The sequence below is a fragment of the Entelurus aequoreus genome, linkage group LG24 (assembly GCF_033978785.1).
Source record: "Entelurus aequoreus isolate RoL-2023_Sb linkage group LG24, RoL_Eaeq_v1.1, whole genome shotgun sequence".
Classification (NCBI taxonomy): domain Eukaryota; kingdom Metazoa; phylum Chordata; class Actinopteri; order Syngnathiformes; family Syngnathidae; genus Entelurus; species Entelurus aequoreus.
Genome location: NC_084754.1, coordinates 20741691 through 20766870, shown reverse-complemented (window position 1 = coordinate 20766870; position 25180 = coordinate 20741691). Strand labels below are relative to the sequence as shown.

The window sequence follows — 25180 nt, the reverse complement described above, 5'->3', positions numbered from 1 at the left end:
ACTTTTGCTAGTCTTTATTTACAAGTTAGAATGCATGAAATAAAGAAAAACATACATGTGCTTGGGAATTATTGTCACAATTTAAAAAAGAAGTGCAGTGCCCCTTTAAAGAGAAACTGTACTTTAAAAAAAAATGTTGCCTATCGTTCACAATCACCATTAGAGACATTACGACATGTGTATTTTTTAAATGGATTCTAAATAGTAAATAAATGTGATCAAAAGCTATGATCTGCTTACTATGGAGTCTATAGGAACTGCTCTAGTCTGCCTATAAAACCCCTAAAAAACATCCACACACCTCCATTAAGGTTTTCTATACATGCTGTAAGTATGTATGTAATGTAGTAACATACACATTTATAATAACATTTAATATTTATGTATTTTGCTCATTTTAAGCACACGGGGGGCATTCATTTAAAAAACACATCACATCACACAATCCCACGACAAACATCACAGATTATTTCTCATTGCGGACTTTATGAGAGCCAATAAACAAAATAAAACATCACTTACTTTACTGTCTGTTGTCATTAGGATGTTCATAAATTCCTGTTTTGTCCTATGGAGAAGAGCGGGGTGGAACCGAGCATCTTTTCGTATCTTTAGCTGTCAAAGTGTACCAACTTGTCGGAGTATCAGAATCAGAATCAGAATCAGAATAGTTTTATTGCCATTGTTTGAGAACGGGTTCACAAACTAGGAATTTTTCTTGGTGCAAACGTGCGACATAAAACACATATAACACATATTTGGTATAAAAAGAGCTGTGACTGAGCTATCAGATAGACTTAGAAGGTATTCAAGGAATTTAAGGAGCTGCTGTTAGGAGTTATTGTTCATTTGCCTGATGGCCGAGGGGAAAAAACTGTTCAGGTGGCGGGAGGTGTGGGTCTGGATGGAGCGTAGTCTCCTGCCTGAGGGGAGAGGGGAGAATAGTGTGTGTCTAGGGTGAGAAGAGTCAGCTGTGATCCGACCCACACGCCTCCTGGTCCTGGAGGAGAACAAGTCCTGGAGGGATGGGAGCTTGCAGCCAATCACCTTCTCCGCAGCACGTACGATGCGTTGCAGTCTATTCTTATCCTGGACTGTGGCGCCGGGGAACCACACTGTGATGGAGGAGGTCAGGATGGACTCTATGATGGCTGAGTAAAACTGCACCAGCATCTCGGTCGGCACCTTAAGTTTCCTCAGCTGCCGCAGGAAGTACATCCTCTGCTGGGCCTTCTTGATGAGGGAGCTGATGGTCAGCTCCCACTTGAGGTCCTGGGTGATGGTGGTGCCCAAGAAACGGAAGGAGTCCACAATGGGGACGGGGGTGGGAGAGTCAATCAGGGTGAGGGGGGATGGTGGGGCTGTGACTTTCCTGAAGTCCATGATCATCTCCACTGTTTTCTGGGCGTTCAGCTCCAGGTTATTGAGGCTGCATCAGGACGTCAGCCGGTCTACCTCTCTCCTGTAGGCGGACTCATCGCCATTCGAGATGAGCCCGATGAGGGTGGTGTCATCCACAAACTTGAGCAGTTTTACGGATTGGTGACTGGAGGTGCAGCAGTTTGTATACAGGGAGAAGAGCCAGGGGGAGAGTACACAGCCCTGAGGAGTACCAGTGTTTGTGGTTCGACTGTCCGAGACAATCTTCCCCAGCCTTACGTGCTGTCTTCGGTCTGTCAGGAAGTCATTAATCCAACTGCAGAGGGAGTCGGGCACGCTGAGCTGGTAGAGCTTGTCTCGTAGAAGTCCAGGGAGGATGGTGTTGAAGGCAGAGCTGAAGTCCACAAACAGGATCCTAGCGTAGGTTCCTGGGGAGTCCAGATGCTCCAGGATGAAGTGGAGGGCCAGGTTCACTGCATCATCCACAGACCTGTTGGCTCTGTAGGCGAACTGCAGTGGGTCCAGGAGGGTGGCGGTGATGTCCTTGAGGTGAGGCAGGACCAAGCGCTCAAAGGACTTCATGACCACAGACGTCAGCGCGACCGGCCTGTAGTCATTTAGTCCTGTGATCCGTGCTTTCTTGGGGACAGGGACAATGGTAGAGGTCTTAAAGCAGGACGGCACGCGGCATAGCTCCAGAGAGGTGTTAAAAATGTCAGTGAAGACAGGAGCCAGCTGGTCCGCACAGTGTCTGAGAGTGGAGGGGGGGACACCATCCGGCCCGGGGGCCTTCCGCGTATTCAGCTTCAAGAACTGCCGGCGTACATCCTCTTCTTTAATGGAGAGGGTCTTTACAGTCTTATTGTGTTTTTGGAGTCCTGTGATGTCATTGGAGTCCTTTAACTCCTTTAATGATGTGCTGGCATTGGTGGGGAGGGTGATGGTGGGGGGAGCATGGCTTTGATGAGCTGAAGGCCGTTCATGACGACAGTAATGTGTGTTGAGGCCCTGAGCGAGAGTCCGGTCATTCAGGGCCTGGGGGGTTTCAGGCTTATAGTTCGTAAGGGCCCTTAGACCTCTCCAAACTGCCGCAGAATCATTGGAGCGGAACTGTTCCTGTAGACGGTTAGAGTACACAGATTTAGCTTTCTCCACTTCCCTGGTGAAGTGGTACTTCGCTTCTCTGTATGTACTTTGGTCCCCGCTTCTCCACGCAGCCTCCTTCTTCTTGCGCAGCTGTCGGAGCTTGGGTGTGAACCAGGGCTTGTCGTTGTTATAACAAACCCTGGTGTGCGTTGGAATGATGCGCGCCTCATTGAACTGTATGTATGAGGTCACAGTGTCCGTATACTCGTCCAGATTGTTCGTGGCCGCTCCAATTGCCTCCCAGTCTGTCGTTTCCCAACAAGCACGCAACTCGTCCACAGACTCGGCGGTGAAACACTTAATGTTCCTCATAACAGGTTTAGCCAGTTTCAGTCTCTGTCTGTATGAAGGGATTAAGTGCACCATCACGTGATCTGATAGTCCAAGAGCAGCGCGCGGGACTGCATGAAAAGCCTTGCTCAATGTAGTGTAGCAGTGATCCAGCGTGTTCTCCTCATTCTTAGTACGTCCTCATTCTTCTACTATCAAGGTGAGAGGCATTATTTATTATCTAGAATAAGGTTTGACGAGCAAGGACGTGAGGAAGCAGCTCATCGGTCGCTCATGTAAACATTGGCACTGACGCTAGTGATCACGGCGGCGCTATAAATAGTTTGTCTGCATTAGCGCTCAAAATAACAATATCACTAATACTTGGTTAATGTTCAAGTCACGAAATGTAAATGGAGTGTTGTTGGCGCTTTTTTGATGGTTATTTATTGGATTTAACGGGCAGAATAATGGACCTCCCATTGGTTCAGCTGTAAGCAGACTTTTATTTACGTTTATTTACAAATTAAAATGCATTAAAAAAAATCCAGCAATCGTCATGATCATAATGATTGTGAACGATAGGCAAAATTCCAAATAAAGTGAAGTTGCCCTTAAATGGCTTTCCCCTAAGCACACGTCTTAACTAGCATGTGTTTTGGTGTTGCACAATAAACATAAAACAGAGTGTCTGTTGGCTTTTATTGCAGGCACTAAGTGTAATTATATATTTGATAATTAATTATAATTTATACTCACAACAATTATTTCAAAAATGTGAGTACATTGAATGTAATGTGATGTTTAGTAAGTTAGTACAGCACAATCAAGCATGTTTCTTCTGCAACATCGTCAGCCTGATTTACATATGGTGCCCGGGACCTTGCTGTTGTGCAAACACAAAGCAAAGTAGGCCACGGGAATCTTTTAGTTCCAGGAACAACAATGATCAAGCACTGAAGCTGGTCTGAGAACACTTTAGCAAGGATGGATGAAATGTTCAGTGCTAAAATTTTACATTCAGTCTAATCACTGGATAGGCCTTTATTTAGGCGTAATTAAAGGTCCTAATTAAAGCACCTTTAATAATAATCACTGTTAAATGCAACAACATATATTCTACAATTAGCTGTCATTAACAACAAGATACATTTTCCTTCACATGAATTACATTCTTATACTGACTTATTCTGATTTAGGAATAAGCTGTGAAAGCCCCAACAAGTCTTACTTGTGCTTCTTGTTGTAGTCTGAGGTGCATCCTTCTGTGGCCAGAATAAGCTCTCTTCTCCACGGCGTGATGTCTGAAGTGATAATAATCTCCAAAAACCTACAGAAATGCAGAGAGATCAGTAATAAATTCCCCTGCCCCAGCAGAGTGCAAGACAACACAGATGTGTAGCACATGACAACTCTTACCATATTTTCAAAACTGCCTTGCATATGGGGACCAAAATAGACCACCACAAATTAAGTTATACATGATATTTTATTACATCAACTAAATTCAATAAATATTGTTGAGGGGAGAACAGACTGACACTCAAAACCACATTTCAAATATTCCGTAATTCACAGGCGTTATTCATATGATCTATAACTGCATCTTAACGGGTCAGGTTATATTAAATCAGAATCAGAATCAGAAAGACTTTATTAATCCCCGAGGGGAAATTAAAATGTTCAGCACAATCCCATTCAAGATCAGACAAACATTACAGGGAGACAGAACAGGATCGCTGACAGGTCTGCCAACTTCCGGCGCCCCTTACAAAAGAGGTGAGGATACAGGTAAACAATGGGGGTGGGGGGTGAGAACAAAAAAAAATCGGTCTTAGCCTGGGCCCCTGGAGAGGGGGTCCAGACTGAGGCCAAGGGAAAAAACAACTAATAGCCATAGCACACATCCCTCTTACATGTGTGTAAGAGGGAAACATCAAACATCAAAGAACACAAAGGACATTAAAAGAGCAGAGCTGATGCAACCACCCACTTCTACATATAGCTATGAATAAAAAATAAAAGAAACACTGTGGTGGCCTCTGCGGGGTTCCACGCTATCATCTGCTGGAGTGGAGGGAGTATGGCCAGAGACAGGAGCAGACCCAACAAAGCAACCAAGAGAGCCGACTCCACTCTCGGCCGCCCACTAACTCGGCCAGTCTCCAGTCTGCATGGATGAGCGAGGATGCGTCTAAGGAGACTGAGGTGTCTGATACCTGCTCATTCAGCCAAGACACTGCAGCTTCTTTAAAAAACCTACAGTACCGAGTTAAAAAGTATATAACCGATTGTTATAGCATGGGCAACCATAAGGAGTAATGCAGTCAATTTTAAAATGAAACTACCAAGTAAAATATTTGTGGACAAAATGATAGAGGAAAACAAAGACACACCGTATTTTCCGGACCAAAAAAGTATAAGGCGCACTGCCGATGAATGGTCTATTTTCGATCTTTTTTCATATAAAGGTGCACCGGATTACAGGGCGCATTAAAGCAGTCATATTATTATAATTTTTTTTCTAAACTGAAAACACTTCCTTGTGGTGTACATAACATGTAATGGTGGTTCTTTGCTCAAAATGTTGCATGAATTATCTTTTACAGATCATCTTCAAGCTGCTTTTTGACAGTCTCTTCAGGATGCGCCGTTTTGTGGGCGGTCTTATTTACGTGGCTCACCTTTGGCAGCGTCTTCTCCCCGTCATCTTTGTTGTAGCGGTGTAGCGTGCAAGGACGGGAGTGGAAGAAGTGTCAAAAGATGGAGCAAACTGTTTTAATGACATTCAGACTTTACTTAAATCAATAACGGAGCAGCATCTCCTCATCCGGAACCAACAACAAGTCCGGAAATGTGTCCCGTGAAAAACCATCCGACAGGAACTCTAATAGCTAAAGTTTCTTAGGTGAATAATGTAAACTCACTACACCGGTATGTTTTAGCGCTTTCATGGCAAGTTTACTGACAGATAGAAGTAAGAACTTTACACTACTTTATATTAGAAATGTCAACAGCAGAGGATGAATGTCCCATAACAAGAAGATAAAGAAAAAGAAGAAGCCTATTGACTACGCTGTCGGTACGGACTACAAAGGCTGACGTGCGCAAATTTTCAGGATTTATGCAGATCCCAAATACAGATCAGCAGGTACCAGAAGGTAAGAAAAGTTGCTTTTGCATAATATTGGGAAACAAAACACCAGATGATATGTCTTACCTTATTCACACACCATAATAATACTTTTATGTTTAATGCGCCTACAATCCACCAAGCGGAGCGGCTTCATAGCTTAACAAAGTTGTACTAAAACATTTTGATAGATTTTGAGCGCCGTGTGTAATGTTCTATATTTTCAATGGAACATAAACAATGCTGGTGTTGTTTACTTGAGTCATATTGCCATCATACCTCTTACCACATATATCTTGTTTCACTGGTCACACTTATTATTACACCAGGTACCAAATAAAATTATGTTTGACTTATGTTTGACTGCCATCTACTGGTCACACATATCATTACACCATGTACCAAATAAAATTGCTTCGAGGTCGGTGAGCAAAACCAGAATTATTCCGTACATTAGGCGCACCGGGTTATAAGGCGCACTGTCGAGTTTTGAGAAGAAAAAAAAGATTTTAAGTCTGCCTCATAGTCCGAAAAATACGGCATACTGAACAACAAACATCAATCATTAATCATATGCATTCATTTACAAATGGCATCATTGCTAAAAAATTTTTTTTCAAATGAGCTGCCTATTTTCCTTTCATGTGCAGCTCATTACAGAACTTTAAAAAAACATGCCACTGGGTGACAGCTGTGCCCGGGATACCTTAGGGCATGTTGTATGTGTTCAATATGGTTCCGGGAGCGTCCTATGTCGCTGACAGGACAGAAAAAAAGAGTAAGATAGAGACCTACACTACACGTCAAATATTAGGTTATAATAATAATAACCAGGCAAAAGTAAATAGTAAAGGAAGTGTCGTTACATGGGGATTCACAAGAGGCCAGTCTCCATTAGACGAGGAGACAGCAATCTGTACAGTGGTGCCACAAGGGAATGACTCACCTTCGTCTATGCACTGGAGCGAAAGCGGAAAGGCAGAGGGGAATGACGAAGGAAGGGAATATGAGAGTGAAATGCAAGATTTGACAGGCACACCAGGCAGGATGGATGTGTATGAGGGAAAAGAAGAGTACATACAGCAGGATGGGAGCCTCTTCAGGGCTGCAGGGAGATTCTGCAGGCTGGCTGACCATACTGAGGGCATGGAAGCACTGAGAGAAAGTTGCCAGCTGTCCAGTTTGACTTGAAATACTAAGATTTCACATAATGTGAGAGTAAATCGACCCAATTGTTGTAATAATAATTTTATTTCCATTTTCACACAAAACTGTGTGTCAGACTCAGGGAATTCAATCTTTTTTTAAAGGAAAAGATTTGCCATAAATCTATTGTAGTTAATGAGATCTTATCATATTTTCCTAGGCCTACCACACTGGCCTAGAGTTGGTGGGCGGCCGAAGTTGGAGTCGGCTCTCTTGGTTGCTTTGTTGGGTCTGCTCCTGTCTCTGGCCTTCCTTCCCCCACCCCAGCAGACGATGGTGTGGAACACCGCAGATGCTAACCACAGTGTATATGTTTGTTTTTGTTTGTTGTTGTTTTACTTTTGTGGCTGTGTGTAGCAGTGGCTGGTTGCATCAGCTCTGCTCTTTCATTGTTGGTCTTTGATGTTTCCCTCTTACACATGTTTATGTGTGCTATGGCCAAAGAGTTTGTTTTTTCCTTGGCCTCAGTCTGGACCCCATCTCCAGGGGCCCAGGCTTAGACTGATGTTTTTTTGTTTTGTTTTTTTCTCACCCACCATTACATCATCGAGTGGTCTGCTTTTCCTCGCTTCCCTGCTCCCTGGAAGTTTATTGTAGATGATAAATCATGCCTCTCACCTGGATAGAAGACAGCTGAGGACGTATTCCGTCAAGTTGGTACACTTTGACAGCCAAATTAGACTTTGAAATGGCGAGAATGACATGACAAGGCGCTTGACTTTACCCTTTTTGTCATTCTCCATCTAAATGGGAATATATGAAAATCCTACCAGTCCGTATCCTAATGACAGTAGACTTTGTACAGTAAGTGATGTTTTATTATGTTTGTTGGCTCTCATAAAGTCTGCAGTGAGTAATAATCAGTGATGTTGTTAAAAGAAATGAATGCGCCGCATATGCTTAAAATTTTAAAAGTTTGTAAATATTAAATGTTATTAAAATATGCCCTTTACTACATTAAATATATGCTGTAGAATAGAGAGGCTCCTATAGGCTCCTTTGTAAGTGGATTTGTGATCAAATGTATTTAATATTTAGAATGCATTAAATAAATTATTCATCCGTCTGTTTTTCATAATGATTGTGAACGAAAGGCAAAATTCCAAAAAAAGTGCAGTTCCTCTTTAATCAAATCGTCAAATAACACATTATGCTATAATCAGTCCTTCTCAAATACTGGGGCGGGGGGGGGGGGGGGGGGGGGGGGTTTGATGCCAGGGGGAGCGCGTGTGACAAGCTTCTTTTGCCGCACCAGAATATGATGTATGTAGCACTTGGCTTCATTGTAACCATGGTGGGAGACGAGGAAAGATTGTGTGTTGTTCCCTTTAATGTAAAAAGTTTACAATGTTATGCAGAGGGATAGTTAACTTTAATTTTATAGGCAAATTAAATTATTTATAGTCACGCTGGAGAGTGGGGGGCGCTAAACATTTTCCTCAACCGAGGAGGGGCATAACAGAAAATATTTGAAAAGCAATGTGTTATATGATTAAAATTGATTAAGCAAACAACAATGTCATGAAGCCAAGTTTGGTAAGAACAGTTTCAAAGGTCTTGCTCTAAATTTAACCAAATTATGTACTTTACTGTAAATGTTAAGTTTCAGACTCCTCCAGACAGAAGCCTACAAAGATAGACACAAATCTTGACGCTGTACCTATCAGCTAACCCAGGGATGTCCAAACTTTTTCCACTGAGGGCTGCACACGGAAAAATTTAAGCATGCGGGGGCCCCATCCATCCAACCATTTTCTACCGCTTGTCCCTTTTGGGGTCGCGGGGGGTGCTGGAGCCATTTAGATATTGTTCATTTTCAAACCATTACAAAATATATAGATTTTTTTTTTTTAACCTGTAGGGCTCCGGGGGCCCGTAAAAGCTCTCAGTCATTAAAATGTTAAAAACAAGTCAAATTATTATTTTTTTTTATTTAACGCTTACAGTAAATCTCTATAACATTTTCAGTTTGATATAAAGTAATAAAAAAAAAAAAAGGTTTTATGCCTTTTCTGTCAAAGACAACTTTGTTTCTTATAGTAAAATTGAAATAGGCCGTATTTCCCGCACCACCCCAAAACATTCAGAAAGCGATGTTTGATGTGAAGTAATTGGAGCCCTAAAAAGAACAATAATGCAGGACGCCATTGATTTTAATTCATTATTATTTTTGAGTAATCACAGAGAAAAGATCAATAAAATCCCACTAAATTTTGTTGGGATTCAAAAGGTGCCCCACCTATGAAGTGATACATTTTTATTATTATTTTTTTAACTTTCAACACTTAAGTTACAAGATCAACTTCAGATATATCTGTCGATTTTACAATAGAACTCTTATTTTGTTTGCTTTATGCTCTTTTGTGAAAAAATATTGATGTGTTTATATGGCAACCACACAATATATGCAATATTTTCCACATAAAACATTTTAAAGTGAAATACTTGAAGTAATTGGAGCCTTGAATAGGTCAATAGTTCATTATAACATTGATTTTTTTTTTTTTTGAGCAATGGCAAAAAAAGAAAAAGAAAATAGACAAAAGAAAAAAAACAGCCTGCATGGCAGCTTTGTGTCAACATTGCAACTTGTTCTAGTTAGATTGCACCTCATTCCACTTTTTTTTAATGTTTTTATTAATTTTTGCAATAGCATTTCCAGAATGTGTGGCGGGCCGGTAAACAATTAGCTGCGGGCCGCAAATGGCCCCCGGGCCGCACTTTGGACACTCCTGAGCTAACCCCAAGGCCAATTTCTATATTTTGTGATTCAATTAGCTATTTAACACTTTAAAAAACAGAAATACCAACCCTGATGTAAATTGCCACATGGTTTCTGACCTTCACTGCAGCGGAACTTGTGATAAAGGGTACAAAGAAAAAAATGCCAAGGTATATTTCCATGACATTTTCTTCCACCCTTCATCAGTGGGTGTCTTCTTTTCTACGTGCATCCTGCTCTTCTAGTTGTTGAATCACAGTTCCCACACATTGGCTTCTGATCATAAGTCAAAGAGGAAAAGGAAATGTATTAGCTCCACTAAATAAAAAAGCGCAAAGGTGAAAGGTTTTGTTTGGTTGGTTGGGTTATGAATTAGTTAGCTGGCAGGATTATGCAAAAACTACATCGCTGGTTTCTATGAATGGATTTGTTGCACATGTGCAGAGCGAGAAGGCATTGCATTCGGGATTGGACACTGATTGTACGCTGAGGGCCTGATTTACTAAAGGTTTGCCTGTACTAAAACATGTGCAAACTTGACAGCACATGCAAAGCTGATCTACTAAACGTGTGCTAAGTATATAGTGTCTCTTAAGTGAGCAGAATAAGGCCTGCAGTCCAGTTTGAGTCTCTGTTTTGCTTAAAAGGCAAAATGCTGATTATCAAAATGCCCACAATACTGGGATGATAAGATGCAAATATATTTATTTAGCACGTGCAATGTGATTTATCAACACTCACCACCGTTTTGCAAGCAGGATTAGTGCTCGCGCTGCAAAGACAGACTATTTTGGACAACATTTTGGACATTGTTTCGTAAGTAAACTAATTTATTTAAAATGTAGTTAACCTACACTATGACTACTTATTGTTCTGTACATGCTGATCCATGTGTGTGCAAATGTGCAAGACAAAAATATTGTTGAATTACACACACATAGTATATTTGGGAGAAAAAGCAAAATACGGTGGTACCTCAATTTACAAACTCAATTAATTCTACGACCAAGCTCGTATCTCAAAACACCCGTATCTCAAATTAGCGCTGCACATTGAAATGATTAAATATCTATTTAATCTGTGCTTCACCCCCTCAAATACCACAATTTTAACATGTAACATGCCTACTAAAAAGAAAAACAAACCCCATCCATCCATTTCTACCGCTTGTCCCTTTTGGGGTCGCGGGGGGTGCTGGACTCTATCTCAGCTGCATTTGGGCAGAAGGCGAGGTACACCCTGGACAAGTCGCCACCTCATCAGCTTCGGAGTTGTGCAGACAACGGTGCTGCACTCAGGCTGCCTCACCAGGTTACCTACACAGTTGAATTTTATTGATGGTTTGTTTTTCTGATTTGGCCGGTATCACCCACGTCTTTTTCTTGGCGCTCTCCTCACTAACTTTCTCAGTTCCAATGGTTGGAATGGAGGATTGTGTCAATCTCTGGTTTTGGACAATAAATAATAGCGGCAGGGATGCCCGTAATTTAGAGTTTCATTAGCGAGTCTACTGACAGATTAACTTTGAGATATACGCTACTTTGTTTTAGAAATAGCAACAGCGGAGGATGCATGTCCCTGCATGAGCCAGTCTGCCGCAGAACAAGAGCATAGAGAAAAATAAGGAGTTATTGACTACAACATCGGACAACAACGGTGGACCCACGCAAAGCAGCTTGGGTAAATTTATACCATAAATGGATAATCCGGTGACATCATCGATGCGAACAACTTCACAGGTTGAGCAAACTCGAAGCGGCTCGTTTGGCGGAAGTATGGAGGAAGGCACGATTATTTTATAAATATCTCCAAAATGCCCACACGGTTTGATTTCAAATTTTGGGGAAAAGTTGGTTTTGCATAATAATCCTTTAAGTTTTATGCCTTGAGACTTTGGAGTTTTCCTTGGTCTACCTGTATGCTTTCCTTTCACAACCTTCCCATGTTGTTTGTACTTGGTCCAGATTTTAGACACAGCCGACTGTGAACAATCAACATATTTTGCAACATTGTGTAATGATTTACTTTTGATAATCATCTTACATTGTTTCAACTGACATCTCTTGTATTGGAGCAATGATTCATGACAAGCCACCTGGTGAAACAGCTCTCCAAGGTGTGAACACTTCTTTTTAACATCAGACTAATAAATAGGTTTAATCTGATGCTGGTTTTAGCTTTGGAAATGAACATTTACAGGGTGATTCCATATGCTTTTCTTCAAAATTTAGATATTCCAATTTTTCCCTCTGTTTATCTAAAAATGAAACTGACTACCACAATATATTTTCTTGATTAATTTTAGTTTTTCTTAAAACCATGGTGAGTCCATAATTGTTTAGTACTCAACCTTGATGGGTAATTCAAAAGTATGAACGTACATAACTGTTCACAATAATTACAAGCAGCAAATAATGTAATAATATGTACAAATTGTGTCTGAGACAAAGTAAATCTCACCAATTATACGCTTTTCAATGTCCCTTTAATGTGATGCCTCTTTCATGCTTCCAGTTTATATACACAATTAAACATTGCTAGCAGGTTAAGGTAAATACAAACTACATCTACTATACCTAAATATTGCCTGAAAAGAAGACACTGAAAGTGCATTCATTAAGAATACAAAATAAATCCATTCAAGCAATTATATATGTCCCAGCTGCAATCCACCAAGCCACCAGGGTGCTATCTTGAGACAAATTGCAGCTGAAACTCCTATGTTGCACTTAGTGGAATAAGTTCATTATAATGCTCTTAAATGAAGGCTAATTGGGTGTTTTCAAATGAAGGGTAATTATTTGTTTACATTGCAGCTCTAGCTGCAGACTTACTTGCCTCAGCTACATTTATCAGGGGACTTGTCTTAGGAAAGCTGACCCAAGAAAAAAACTTCTATCAGACAAATTATGTGGGCAGCTTGCCAATGTTTAAGAAAAAAACCCTCACAAGGGGTGGGGAAGATATAGAGCTTCTAAATAAGCTGAGCCATTGGGTCCCACGTTAATTTTTATTGCGTCACCAAATAAGATTAAAATGCTGAAAGCTATTTTATTGACGTGTCAAGAAGGCCCAGCCTCTTGGCAGAGGGCTTTTTGATTCAAGCTAGTTTTGACAAATGAATGCATGTTTGGCTCTTCATCACTGAAATAAATGTACAGTATCTAAAGAAAGGGAGCACTGTATACCCCTAACATTTAGGAGAAGTCCCGCCATGTCTTAAAGCAGCCACTGTTATCCCAGTCCCTAAAAGGACAGCCATAAAAAACTTCAATGATGACAGACCAGTTGCACTGACGTCTGTGGTTATGAAGTGTTTTGAAAGGCTTGTTCTCCAATATATCAAAGCCTGCCTCCAGAACTTTGATCTGCATCAGTTTGCCTACAGGCCAAACCTGTCCACTGAGGACGCCATCGCCACCGCTCTCCACTCAGCCGTGGAACATCTGTAACTCTCTAATACCTATGTCAGGATGCTGTTCGTTGTCAACAACTCGGCGTTCAGTACCATCATCCCTGACATCCTGGCGGTGAAGCTGATCTTCCTGGGTCTACCCCCGTCATCTGTTCCCAGATTAAAATAAAACAAACTTTCTGACCAACCGACCTCAGGTTAAGGTGGATCTAGGGCTGCAACTAACAACTAATTTGATAATCGATTCATCTGTCGATTATTACTTTGATTAATCGACCAATAATCGGATAAAAGAGACAAACTACATTTCTATCCTTTCCAGTATTTTATTTTTTTAAAGACAGCATACTGGCACCATGTTCTTTCAACTTGCCAAATAAAACAAGGCAAACTTTACAAAAATGTTTTTTTTTAATAAAGTGCACCATTGTCATGCACAATAGCAATAATTTTGCTTGGGGGAATTTCAAACCTGGCTACTACCTATTCCAACTATTCTGCAATGTTGGATGCTGAATGTCTTAACTCTAGTGGCATGGTCGTAAGGCAGATTGACTTCATGTTCCATTCCTCTCAAATGTAATGGCATGAATTGCCAAGGTAGGCTTCTGTGGCTACACTTGTCCACACATCAGTAGTGAGAGCAATTTTGCTCTGGGTGGCTTTTATGTCAGTCTTCACTGCTTGGAATGTCTGCTCGTACTTCCTCTCCATCAGTTTGGTAAAATGGGTCCTCGAGGGAAGAGTGTAACCAGGGTTGACTCCTCTTCCTCCTATCCAGGAGATTGCAAAAAGCCGCTGCCTGACCAAGACTCCTCCCACCCCCACCAAGGACTGTTTTCACTGCTGGACTCTAGAAAGAGGTTCCGCAGCCTCCGAAGCAGAACCTCCAGGTTCTGTAACAGCTTCTTCCCTCAGGCCGTAAGACTCTTAAACGCATCATAATTAAATTATCCCCTCAACTCCCCCCAAAATAGATTAACTCGCTGGAATAAAAAAGACAATATAACATACATCCATAAACATGGACGCATGTGAAAAAGTGCAATATATTTATCTGTACAGTAATCTATTTATTTATTTATTTATTTATATATATTTATTTATTGTATATATATGTTATATATATATTATTTATATATATTTATTTATTTATATATGCAACTTATTGCTTTTTTTATCCTGCACTACCATGAGCTTATGTAACGAAATTTCGTTCTTATCTGTGCTGTAAAGTTAAAATTTGAATGACAATAAAAAGGAAGTCTAAGTCTAAGTCATCCTCCACCATTGATAGTGGCTTCATGTCAGTTACCAACATTTTCAGGATAGCATCAGTCAATGCAGCCGCTTGCTGTGGTGTGCAGACCTTCCTTTGAATCAAGTCGCTAATGCTGGGTTGTTTCTTTCTAAAATGAGAGAAACCATATAATGAACGTACATAGTAGCATCATTTACATGTAATTAAATACATGTAAATGATGCTACTATGAACATTCATTATATGTGGTGGCATATTTGCCTTTTATGTCAGAAATTATTAATTAAATCAACTAGTATGTAATTCAATACATACCTAGTTGATTTAATTAATAATTTCTGACGTAAAAGGCAAATACGCCACCACATAAAAAAAACAACTAAATTAAATAAATGGACATTGGGGATGCAGCATACACTAATAATAACACAGAAATGTAACTCATCAGATCAGAACTGGATCAGATATTGTACACGTTTCTGTTGTGAACAACAAAGGATTCATTTTAGGCTGCCTCTGAATAATAGCGTGAAATATTCCAGCACCTTCATAACGTTTAGTTATACCAAAGCATCACTCAAATCTAAATAGACTTATATAGCTTTACTGGGCCCGGTTACATTGATCCATTATGAAACGAACCTGAGATATTTCTGTCCGTTACGTTTATTTCGAAATTGGTAACCGTGCGTTTTCTCTCTCAAAGCGGAGTCAAATCAGCCCCGCGTTGCAACAAAGGGATCACGTTAACGTTACTCAAGAAAAAAGAGCTGGCGTGCTGAACTCATGAATGCCTGTTGCCACTCAAAACAACACAGAAAATGAAGTCGTCGCATCTCCAAAAAGTTCGTAACACTCTGAAAGTTAATACACAACAGTTGCTACTGCGCTTCCTTGAAAAAAATCTAATCGTTAACAAAAGATTAAAAACACACAATGACGGACACAACGGATCAATGTACCCGGACTATGGACTTAAAAAGTTACGAACTGTGAGTTCCCTTCATCCATGGCTCCAACATGTTTCCTCTTTAGGTGCTCCCGAAGTGATGTTGTACTCCCGTGCCATGCGAGGTCCATGCCGCACATTTTGCAGGAAACTGTCTTCTTTGAAGTCTTTAAAGTAAAGTGTTCCCACACTTTTGACGACTTAGGTCGTACACTTTTCTCCATTGAAGCATTAACCTCCATATGTTTCTCCCCTGAACTATCGATACTGCTTTCCTCCACCATTTGTCGAATGTTTCCAGGCAAAGGAGACGACATCGTCACGTGAGCTGCACATGACACATCATTGGCTGGCTTACTGCCACCTCATGAGACGTAGCCGCAGAGCATGCGCATAGCACAGATCCAACGAATCGATGACTAAATTAATCGCCAAGTATTTTTATAATCGATTTTAATCGATTTTAATCGATTTAATCGATTAGTTGTTGCAGCCCTAGGTGGATCCACTATTCTCCTCCACCCTGTCCCTCAGCACTGGCACCCCTCAGGGCTTCGTGTTGAGCCGCCTCCTGTACACCCTATATACGTATGACTGTGTCCCCATTTATCCCACGAACATCAAGTTTGCCGACAACTCCACGGCAGTGGGCGTGATCAAACAAACAAAGACACAAATGATGGTCATTGGTTTTAGGGAAACATGCTCCACTTGTGGTAAAAAGTTATAGTGTCATTTCGAACATGCCTACAATTACAATATGATACATCAAATATTTCCAGTTTGTCATTACAGCATGCCTGAAAAGGAGTAGGAGGAAGCAGACCTTACTTAATCATACACCCTTTCGTATCATAGCAGTGTTTAACACATTTGTTTGTAATCAATTTGCAACACAATAGTGAATTAATACATTCAAAAATGTAATAGACAAATGAGTAAGTAAATAATGAATAAATGAATAAAGTTATTATGGAATAAATACTTATGTAATTTATAGTTCACATTATGTGATGAAATAGCTTATCTCATTTTTAAATACGGTTCAAGATGTTGATCAAGATTATTCTTCTTTGTACTTTGTGAACACTTTGAATTTGAACAGTTTGTTAAACTGGATCATATTAGTACATTGTTTGACTTCTTTGCTTAGCAGCCCACATCTGCGGTCCCCTCTAAGGTTTCCTATTGTCATCCCATTGGGTTGAGTTTTTTCTTGTCCTGATGTGGGATCTGAGGATCTCGTTGTGGCTTGTGCAGCCCTTTGAGACATTCGTGATTTAGGCTATATAAATAATCTTTGACTGATTGATTGATTGAAATAGCCTTATCTCATTTACATGACGACAGCATGTCCTACATGGTCCCATTTCCAATTTGTCATTTGTGTTTTATCATGTGCAAGGAGCCATCACATCATCATTAATTAAATTACATGTATTAACACTGACTTTGTGTGAATATTTTAGGTATTTTTAATTTATTTATATTCTGAAAGTTTGTGCAGTGTTACAGTACAGGAGACTGTAATACAGTCAACATTGCAGACGTGTAAACACAAAGCTGTTACCTTCAGAAAAATAACCACTGAACTCCAATGACAAGTGCCTTGCCAGGGAAACTGTAGGTGATGGAGTGGCCAAGTATCTCTCAAGCTCTGAAACCAATTGAGCAACTGTGCGGCACCCTCAAGCGGATGGTGGAGTAGCACAAAACGTTTAAAATCAACCACCTCCGTGATCATCATAGAGGAGTGGGAGAAGATTCCAGTAAAAACCTGTGCAGCGCTGGTGAATTGGATTTAGGCAAAAGTACAACTTGACAAAACAATGGTGCTCATATTTTTGTTTTTTATCAGACGCTACACCAGGGTTTCCCATACACGTAATTGATCGTGGCGCGCCACCACGGCAAAATAAAAGCCGCCGCACCTTAAAAATGAGGGATATTTTTTACGGCCAGACACTGTTCACTTTGGTGACTTGCTGTGGATATGGGTATGGCCTGTGTTACATTGCAAAATAAGCAGCAACAATTGAAAAATAGAGCAAAACAATATATTGTAAGAAAAATATGTCATTACTAAATACTAATAACACAGATGTGTTTTTATATGTATGTATAACGTAAAGAAAATATATGCATCATCGCTGATTTGTATGATGGCGTCATATTGACCAAACTCATAGCCACGCCCCTACCGCCACAAGTATTTTGGCAATCTGTGGGAAACCCCGTACATGCCTGAAAAATATGAATAGATCAATGTTATGAATTTTCTGCAGACATTTATTACTAACACAAAAAAGTGGCATTTCTCTCAATGCAGCTTATCTGTGTGCTTTGACTTGTTAGAGAAACGATAAGAGAGAAAGCAGGGAGGAATAGCTTAGAAAAATCTAAATATACATGGAGAAGAGCAAAATCATCATGCCAAATCTTGGTACACCCAAGTAAACTCAAATTGTTTTGAGCTGAGGAGACACAGATAAAACAAAAGAAATACTGTGTAAGGATAAGTGTAAGTGAGAAACAGTAAATATTTCAGATCCCCTTCATGCTTTTTTAATTTGAGATCCATCCCACTGCACCCATTTCTTGTCTTGTTTGGAGAAATATGCGTGACTAATTAGTTAAAACTCGCTCTGCTTCAACAGAGTATTATTAATTTAGCCAAAGACTGGTTGAATTAGCTGTTTTGCAGTGCATCAGCATGTCTGATTTATCCCTGCTTTAGATCCATCCATCCATCCATCTATCCATCCATCCATAAATGCAAAGATGGGAGAAAAAAACTAGATCTAGCAATACATATTCTTCAAAACAAGAACAAGCTATTCAGGGATTTTGGGACAAATTCAGTGGAAAATCAAACGAAAACATTAAATACATTTATTTTGAAGTTTTTCAAAACACAGTAGAAAAAATATTTTTCAGATGGTCCTGAGTGCGTCTAACAAAGAATAGGCAATGAAAGATAAAAAATATCCAAATTAAGACAAACATAAAAACTCAAAATGAAGAACTGAAAGTTAAAAGATACAGATGCCATCAATAAATAAATAAACAGCATTTGCTGTGCTTAAATGTGAGCTTTCACAAGGGCGGCCTGGGTGTTGAGGGCCCTAGGGAAGCCTCCAGACCTTCTGATTGTCAATTCATAAAAAATGTATAGGTTTGTTTGGGTCTGTCATGCAAAAATATGTATTCCTATCTTCCACAGCCATTTATTCTAACATAGTTTTTTAGGCTATCGTGAAGGACCATTCCCATGACTATCACTCAGAATGTTGCCTAATATATTTTTAATAGATCAGTTAATGTTTCAGTGAATTAAAAGCTAGAAGCAGATGGACTAAAGGCTGGAATATACTTTTGCGTCACGTAGCTTGTGTCCCTCTGACAGCATCTTGTTTAATTTCCAGTTTTTCCGTGGGGAGTGGCACCAGCCTCGTGACTCTCTTCTAAACCACTAAGGGACAGTGTGTCCAGAAGGAGCAACCGCAGCTGTCTTTGACTATTAGATACACTATATTGCCAAAAGTATTTGGCCACCCATCCAAATGATCAAAATCAGGTGTCATAATCACTTGGCCCGGCCACAGGTGTATAAAATCAAGCACGTAGGCATGGAGACTGTTTCTACAAACATTTGTGAAAGAATGGGTCGCTCTCAGGAGCTCAGTGATTTCCAGCGTGGAACTGTCATAGGATGCCACCTGTGCAACAAATCCAGTCGTGAAATTTCCTCGCTCCTAAATATTCCAAGGTCAACTGTCAGCTTTATTATAAGAAAATGGAAGAGTTTGAGAACAACAGCAACTCAGCCACGAAGCAGTAGGCCATGTAAACTGACAGAGAGCGGTCAGCAGATGCTGAAGCACATAGTGCAAAGAGGTTGCAGACTTTCTGCACAGTCAGTTAATACAGAGCTCCAAACTTCATGTGACCTTCCAATTAGCCCACGTGCAGTATGCAGAGAGCTTCATATAATGGGTTTCCATGGCCGAGCAGCTGCATGTAAGCCATACATAACCAAGTCCAATGCAAAGCGTCGGATGCAGTGGTGTAAAGCACGTTGCCACTGGACTCTAGAGCAGTGGAGACGCGTTTTCTGGAGTGATGAATCATGCTTTTCCATCTGGCAATCTGATGGACGAGTCTGGGTTTGGAGGTTGTCAGGAGAACGCTACATTTCGGACTGCATTGTGCCGAGTGTGAAATTTGGTGGAGGAGAAATTATGGTGTGGGGTTGTTTTTCAGGAGTTGGGCTTGGTTGGCCCCTTAGTTCCAGTGAAAAGAACTATAAATGCTCCAGGGTACCAAAACATTTTGGACAATTCCATGCTCCCAACCTTGTGGGAACAGTTTGGAGCGGGCCCCTTCCTCTTCCAACAAGACTGTGCACCAGTGCACAAAGCAAGGTCCATAAAGAAATGGATGACAGAGTCTGGTGTGGATAAACTTGACTGGCCTGCCCAGAGTCCTAACCTGAGCCCAATAGAACACCTTTGGGATGAATTAGAACGCAGACTGAGAGCCAGGCCTTCTCGACCAACATCAGTGTGTGACCTCACTAATGCGCTTTTGGAAGAATGGTCCAAAATTCCTATAAACACACTCCGCAACCTTGTGGACAGCCTTCCCAGAAGAGTTGAAGGTGTAATAGCTGCAAAAGGTGGACCAACATCATATTGAACCCTCTGGGTTAGAAATGGGATGGCACTTCAAGTTCATATGTGAGTCAAGGCAGCTGGCCAAATACTTTTGGCAATATAGTGTATGTACCTTCTTGTGAAGAATGATGACAACCACAACATTGACCTCTTTGTCTACACCAGAACTAATCATTCAGAAACATCAGTTTACATTTAATGGACCTTTTACTTATAAACCAAAGGAAAATATGTTCGTGAAGATAACTTCCGAACAAGTCGTGACAAAGGACGCTATTATATGCAACGCTATTCCATCATTCAGGACACGGGACAAGAGAGAGCTATGTAATTGTAAACTAACAAAACTGTTAAATAACTATTTTAACGACATGCTAGTGTTAATGTGTATGATCATGTGTTATTGATGTTTGGCAATAAAACTTCAAAAGAGTGTCAAACTCGTACTTTATGATTTTCTTCTAGAAGATTTTTAGAACGCGCAGATATAAAATACACAATATTAATTTTCATGTTTAATGACTCTTGCTTTATTTCATACAATAAATAGTGCATTTCAAGCACAAAGTCTGCTCTCCTGTGGTCGGGGACCTCCTCTGCAAAAACTGACCAATCACAAATCTGCGGATTTGTGTGATGTGCATGCAAGGCTATGCAGGGGGAGAGGCCAAGATGGCATTGCCTGTGCAAGTTACGTGATGTGAGAGTTTACACCAGGCTTAAAATGCAGCTGTGGGTGTTTAGCATTATTGAATAAAGACAAAGAAAATATGTAAAAAAGGCTAATCTCTGTATTCTGACCTTCACTTAAAGGGAAAGGAAAGACCTAAAAAAGGCTCATCTCTGTATTCTGACCTTCACTTCAAAAGCTCAGCTCAGAAAATTTGAAGCGGTCAGCAAATAACACATAACACACTCACCAGGGAAAAAAAGCAGCAGTTGGACCACACACACCAATCTCTTAATGCTTTATCTGATGGGATGAATACGATATGATAACAATTGCTCTTTTTTCAGGTCATGGTGGATCTGGATCTTTTCATACAATATTAATCTGCAGAGTGGAACTAATTATACTGCTCTTTCCAAATCACCTATGCTGAATTAAGTATGCAACAAAGGCCTCTGTATCGGTCTGCTAAGCGGATGTCATAGCTGGAGAACTGAATTTACATTCACATTTATATCAAAGGCCTACTGAAATGATTTTTTTTTAATTAAACGGGGATAGCAGATCCATTCTATGTGTCATACTTGATCATTTCGCGATATTGCCATATTTTTGTTGAAAGGATTTAGTAGAGAACATCGACGATAAAGTTCGCAACTTTTGGTCGCTGATAAAAAAAGCCTTGTCTGTACCGGAAGTAGCGTGACGTCACAGGTTTAAAGGCTCCTCACATTTCCCCATTGTTTACACCAGCAGCGAGAGCGATTCGGACCGAGAAAGTGACGATTACCCCATTAATTTGGGCCAGGATGAAAGATTCGTGGATGAGGAACGTGAGAGTGAAGGACTAGAGTGCAGTGCAGGACGCATCTTTTTTCGCTCTGACCGTAACTTAGGTACAAGGGCTCATTGGATTCCACACTCTCTCCTTTTTATATTGTGGATCATGGATTTGTATTTTAAACCACCTCGAATACTATATCCTCTTGAAAATGAGAGTCGAGAACGCAAAATGGACATTCACAGTGACTTTTATATCTTTATGACAATACATCGGCAAAGCACTTTAGCTACGGAGCTAACGTGATAGCATCGGGCTTAACTGCATATAGAAACAAAATAAATAAACCCCTGACTGGAAGGATAGACAGAAAATCAACAATACTATTAAACCATGGACCTGTAAATACACGGTTAATGCTTTCCAGCCTGGCGAAGCTTAACAATGCTGTTGCTAACGACGCCATTGAAGCTAACTTAGCAACGGGACCTCACAGAGCTATGCTAAAAACATTAGCTATCCACCTACGCCAGCCAGCCCTCATCTGCTCATCAACACCTGTGCTCACCTGCATTCCAGCGATTGACGGCGCGACGAAGGACTTCACCCGATCATCAATGCGATCGGCGGCTAGCGGCGGCTAGCGGCGGATAGCGCGTTTGCTATCCAAGTCAAAGTCCTCCTGGTTGTGTTGCTGCAGCCATCCGCTAATATACCGATCCCACCTACAGCTTTGTTCTTTGCAGTCTTCATTGTTCTTTAAACAAATTGCAAAAGATTCACCAACACAGATGTCCAGAATACTGTGGAATTTTGCGATGAAAACCGAGCTTTTTGTATTGGATACAATGTGTCCAAATACTTCCGTTTCAACGATCACACGCATACGTCATCATACATAGACGTTTTCAACCGGAAGTTTAGCGGGAAATTTAAAATTGCCCTTTATAAGTTAACCCGGCCGTATTGGCATGTGTTGCAATGTTAAGATTTCATCATTGATATATAAACTATCAGACTGCGTGGTCGGTAGTAGTGGGTTTCAGTACTACTGCACTTTTTAACTGTTCATTTAACTGTCCTCCATTATGTTGGTATTTATCTGGTGGTTTGTAACCCCTTTGTAACAAGAACAAAAAATATGTTTCTGTGCCCAAGACTTATTAAGAAAACATTTGGCGTAAATTTACAGAAGCTTGGAAAGTCTTTAAGATATTTTTAAACAATACAATTGTCAAATCAAACAAATCAATGTAAGTTTCAAGTTATTTGGTTATGTCCTCATTTAAACAAGATCTGGAAAAAGACTCACAATATTACCCTTAGGGTGCTCACAGACTCCACAATCTTTGCGCATCGTTTACATTTTTTCTGTCATGGCACCCTACACGTACGACCAGGGCCACTGCTATGAATTATGGGCCCCCTGAAAGAGTATCGGTGTGAGCCCCATGACCCCATTAATTGACACCTTCAATGATCTTGTTTTTCAGTGTTCTGTACACCCAATTGGTTTGCTTTTTTACAATTTACCACTTAACAAGTCAGAGTATTATGTGAATTAGGTATTATGAGTTGTCATATTCTCATTTCACTGATTTGCAACAAGTTACATGTTCAATTAACCACTCAACAAATAGGTATAATTGGTATTTTTTATTTAACAGTCGAGCACTGATATGCAAAAAAATGTCCTGGCTCAAGATAGTCTTCTACAGGTAAATATGTAGCATTTAACTTAAAGGCCTACTGAAATGATTTTTTTTTATTTAAAAGGGGATAGCAGATCCATTCTATGTGTCATACTTGATCATTTCGCGATATTGCCATATTTTTGCTGAAAGGATTTAGTATAGAACAACGACGATAAAGTTCGCAACTTTTGGTCTCTGATAAAAAAAAGCCTTGCCCCTACCGGAAGTAGCGTGACGTAGTCAGTTGATCACCTCCTCACATTTTCCTATTGTTTTCAATGCAGCTAGAGCGATTCGGACCGAGAAAGCGACGATTACCCCATTAATTTGAGCGAGGATGAAAGATTTGTGGATGAGGAATGTTAGAGTGACGGACTAGAATGCAGTGCAAGACATATCTTTTTTCGCTCTGACCGTAACTTAGGTACAAGCTGGCTCATTGGATTCCACACTCTCTCCTTTTTCTATTGTGGATCACGGATTTGTATTTTAAACCACCTCGGATACTATATCCTCTTGAAAATGAGAGTCGAGAACGCGAAATGGACATTCACAGTGACTTTTATCTCCACGACAATACATCGACGAAACACTTTAGCTACGTAGCTAACGTGATAGCATCGTGCTTAACTGCATATAGAAACAAAATAAATAAATCCCTGACTGGAAGGATAGACAGAAGATCAACAATACTATTAAACCATGAACATGTAAATACACGGTTAATGCTTTCCAGCCTGGCGAAGGTTAACAATGCTGTTGCTAACGACGCCATTGAAGCTAACTTAGCTACGGAGCTAACGTGATAGCATCGGGCTCAAATGCAGATAGAAACAAAATACATAAACCCCTGACTGGAAGGATAGACAGAAAATCAACAATACTATTAAACCATGAACACGGTTAATGCTTTCCAGCTTGGCGAAGCTTAAAAATGTGGTTGCTAATGACGCCATTGAACCTAACTTAGCTAGGGAGCTAACGTAAAAGCATCGGGCTCAAATGCAGATAGAAACAAAATACATAAACCCCTGACTGGAAGGATAGACAGAAAATCAACAATACTATTAAACCATGAACATGTAAATACATGGTTAATGCTTTCCAGCTTGGCGAAGCTTAAAAATGCGGTTGCTAACGACGCCATTGAAGCTAACTTAGCTAGGGAGCTAACGTAAAAGCATCGGGCTCAAATGCAGATGGAAACAAAATACATAAACCCCTGACTGGAAGGATAGACAGAAAATCAACAATACTATTAAACCACGAACATGTAAATACACGGTTAATGCTTTCCAGCTTGGCGAAGCTTAAAAATGTGGTTGCTAACGACGCCATTGAAGCTAACTTAGTATAACGGGACCTCACAGAGCTATGATAAAAACATTAGCGCTCCACCTACGCCAGCCAGCCCTCATCTGCTCATCAACACCCGTGCTCACCTGCGTTCCAGCGATCGACGGAAGGAAGAAGGACTTCACCACGATCATCCGTGCGGTCGGTGGCTAGCGTCGGCTAGCGTCGGCTAGCGCGTCTGCTATTTGCATTCTTCATTGTTCATTAAACAAATTGCAAAAGATTCACCAACACAGATGTCCAGAATACTGTGGAATTATGAGATGAAAACAGACCTATTTTGTATTGGATTCAATGGGGTACCGATACTTCTGTTTCACTGGCTACGTCACGCGCATACGTCATCATCCAAAGGCGTTTTCAACCGAAAGTTTAGCGGGAAATTTAAAATTGCACTTTATAAGTTAACCCGGCCGTATTGGCATGTGTTGCAATGTTAAGATTTCATCATTGATATATAAACTATCAGACTGCGTGGTCGGTAGTAGTGGGTTTCAGTAGGCCTTTAAATGTGCAAGTAA

The 25180-nt window shown here is 40.5% G+C and overlaps 1 protein-coding gene across 1 annotated transcript in view; it reads right to left on the bottom strand.

The window, feature by feature from the left end:
* Nucleotides 1-25180, bottom strand: part of furinb (furin (paired basic amino acid cleaving enzyme) b) — a 189569-nt gene that overhangs the window by 105625 nt on the left and 58764 nt on the right. Inside the window, exon 3 of the mRNA XM_062035290.1 lies at nt 4028-4126. Coding sequence (XP_061891274.1) covers nt 4028-4126 — 99 coding nt within the window. The remainder of the gene's footprint in view (nt 1-4027; nt 4127-25180) is intronic.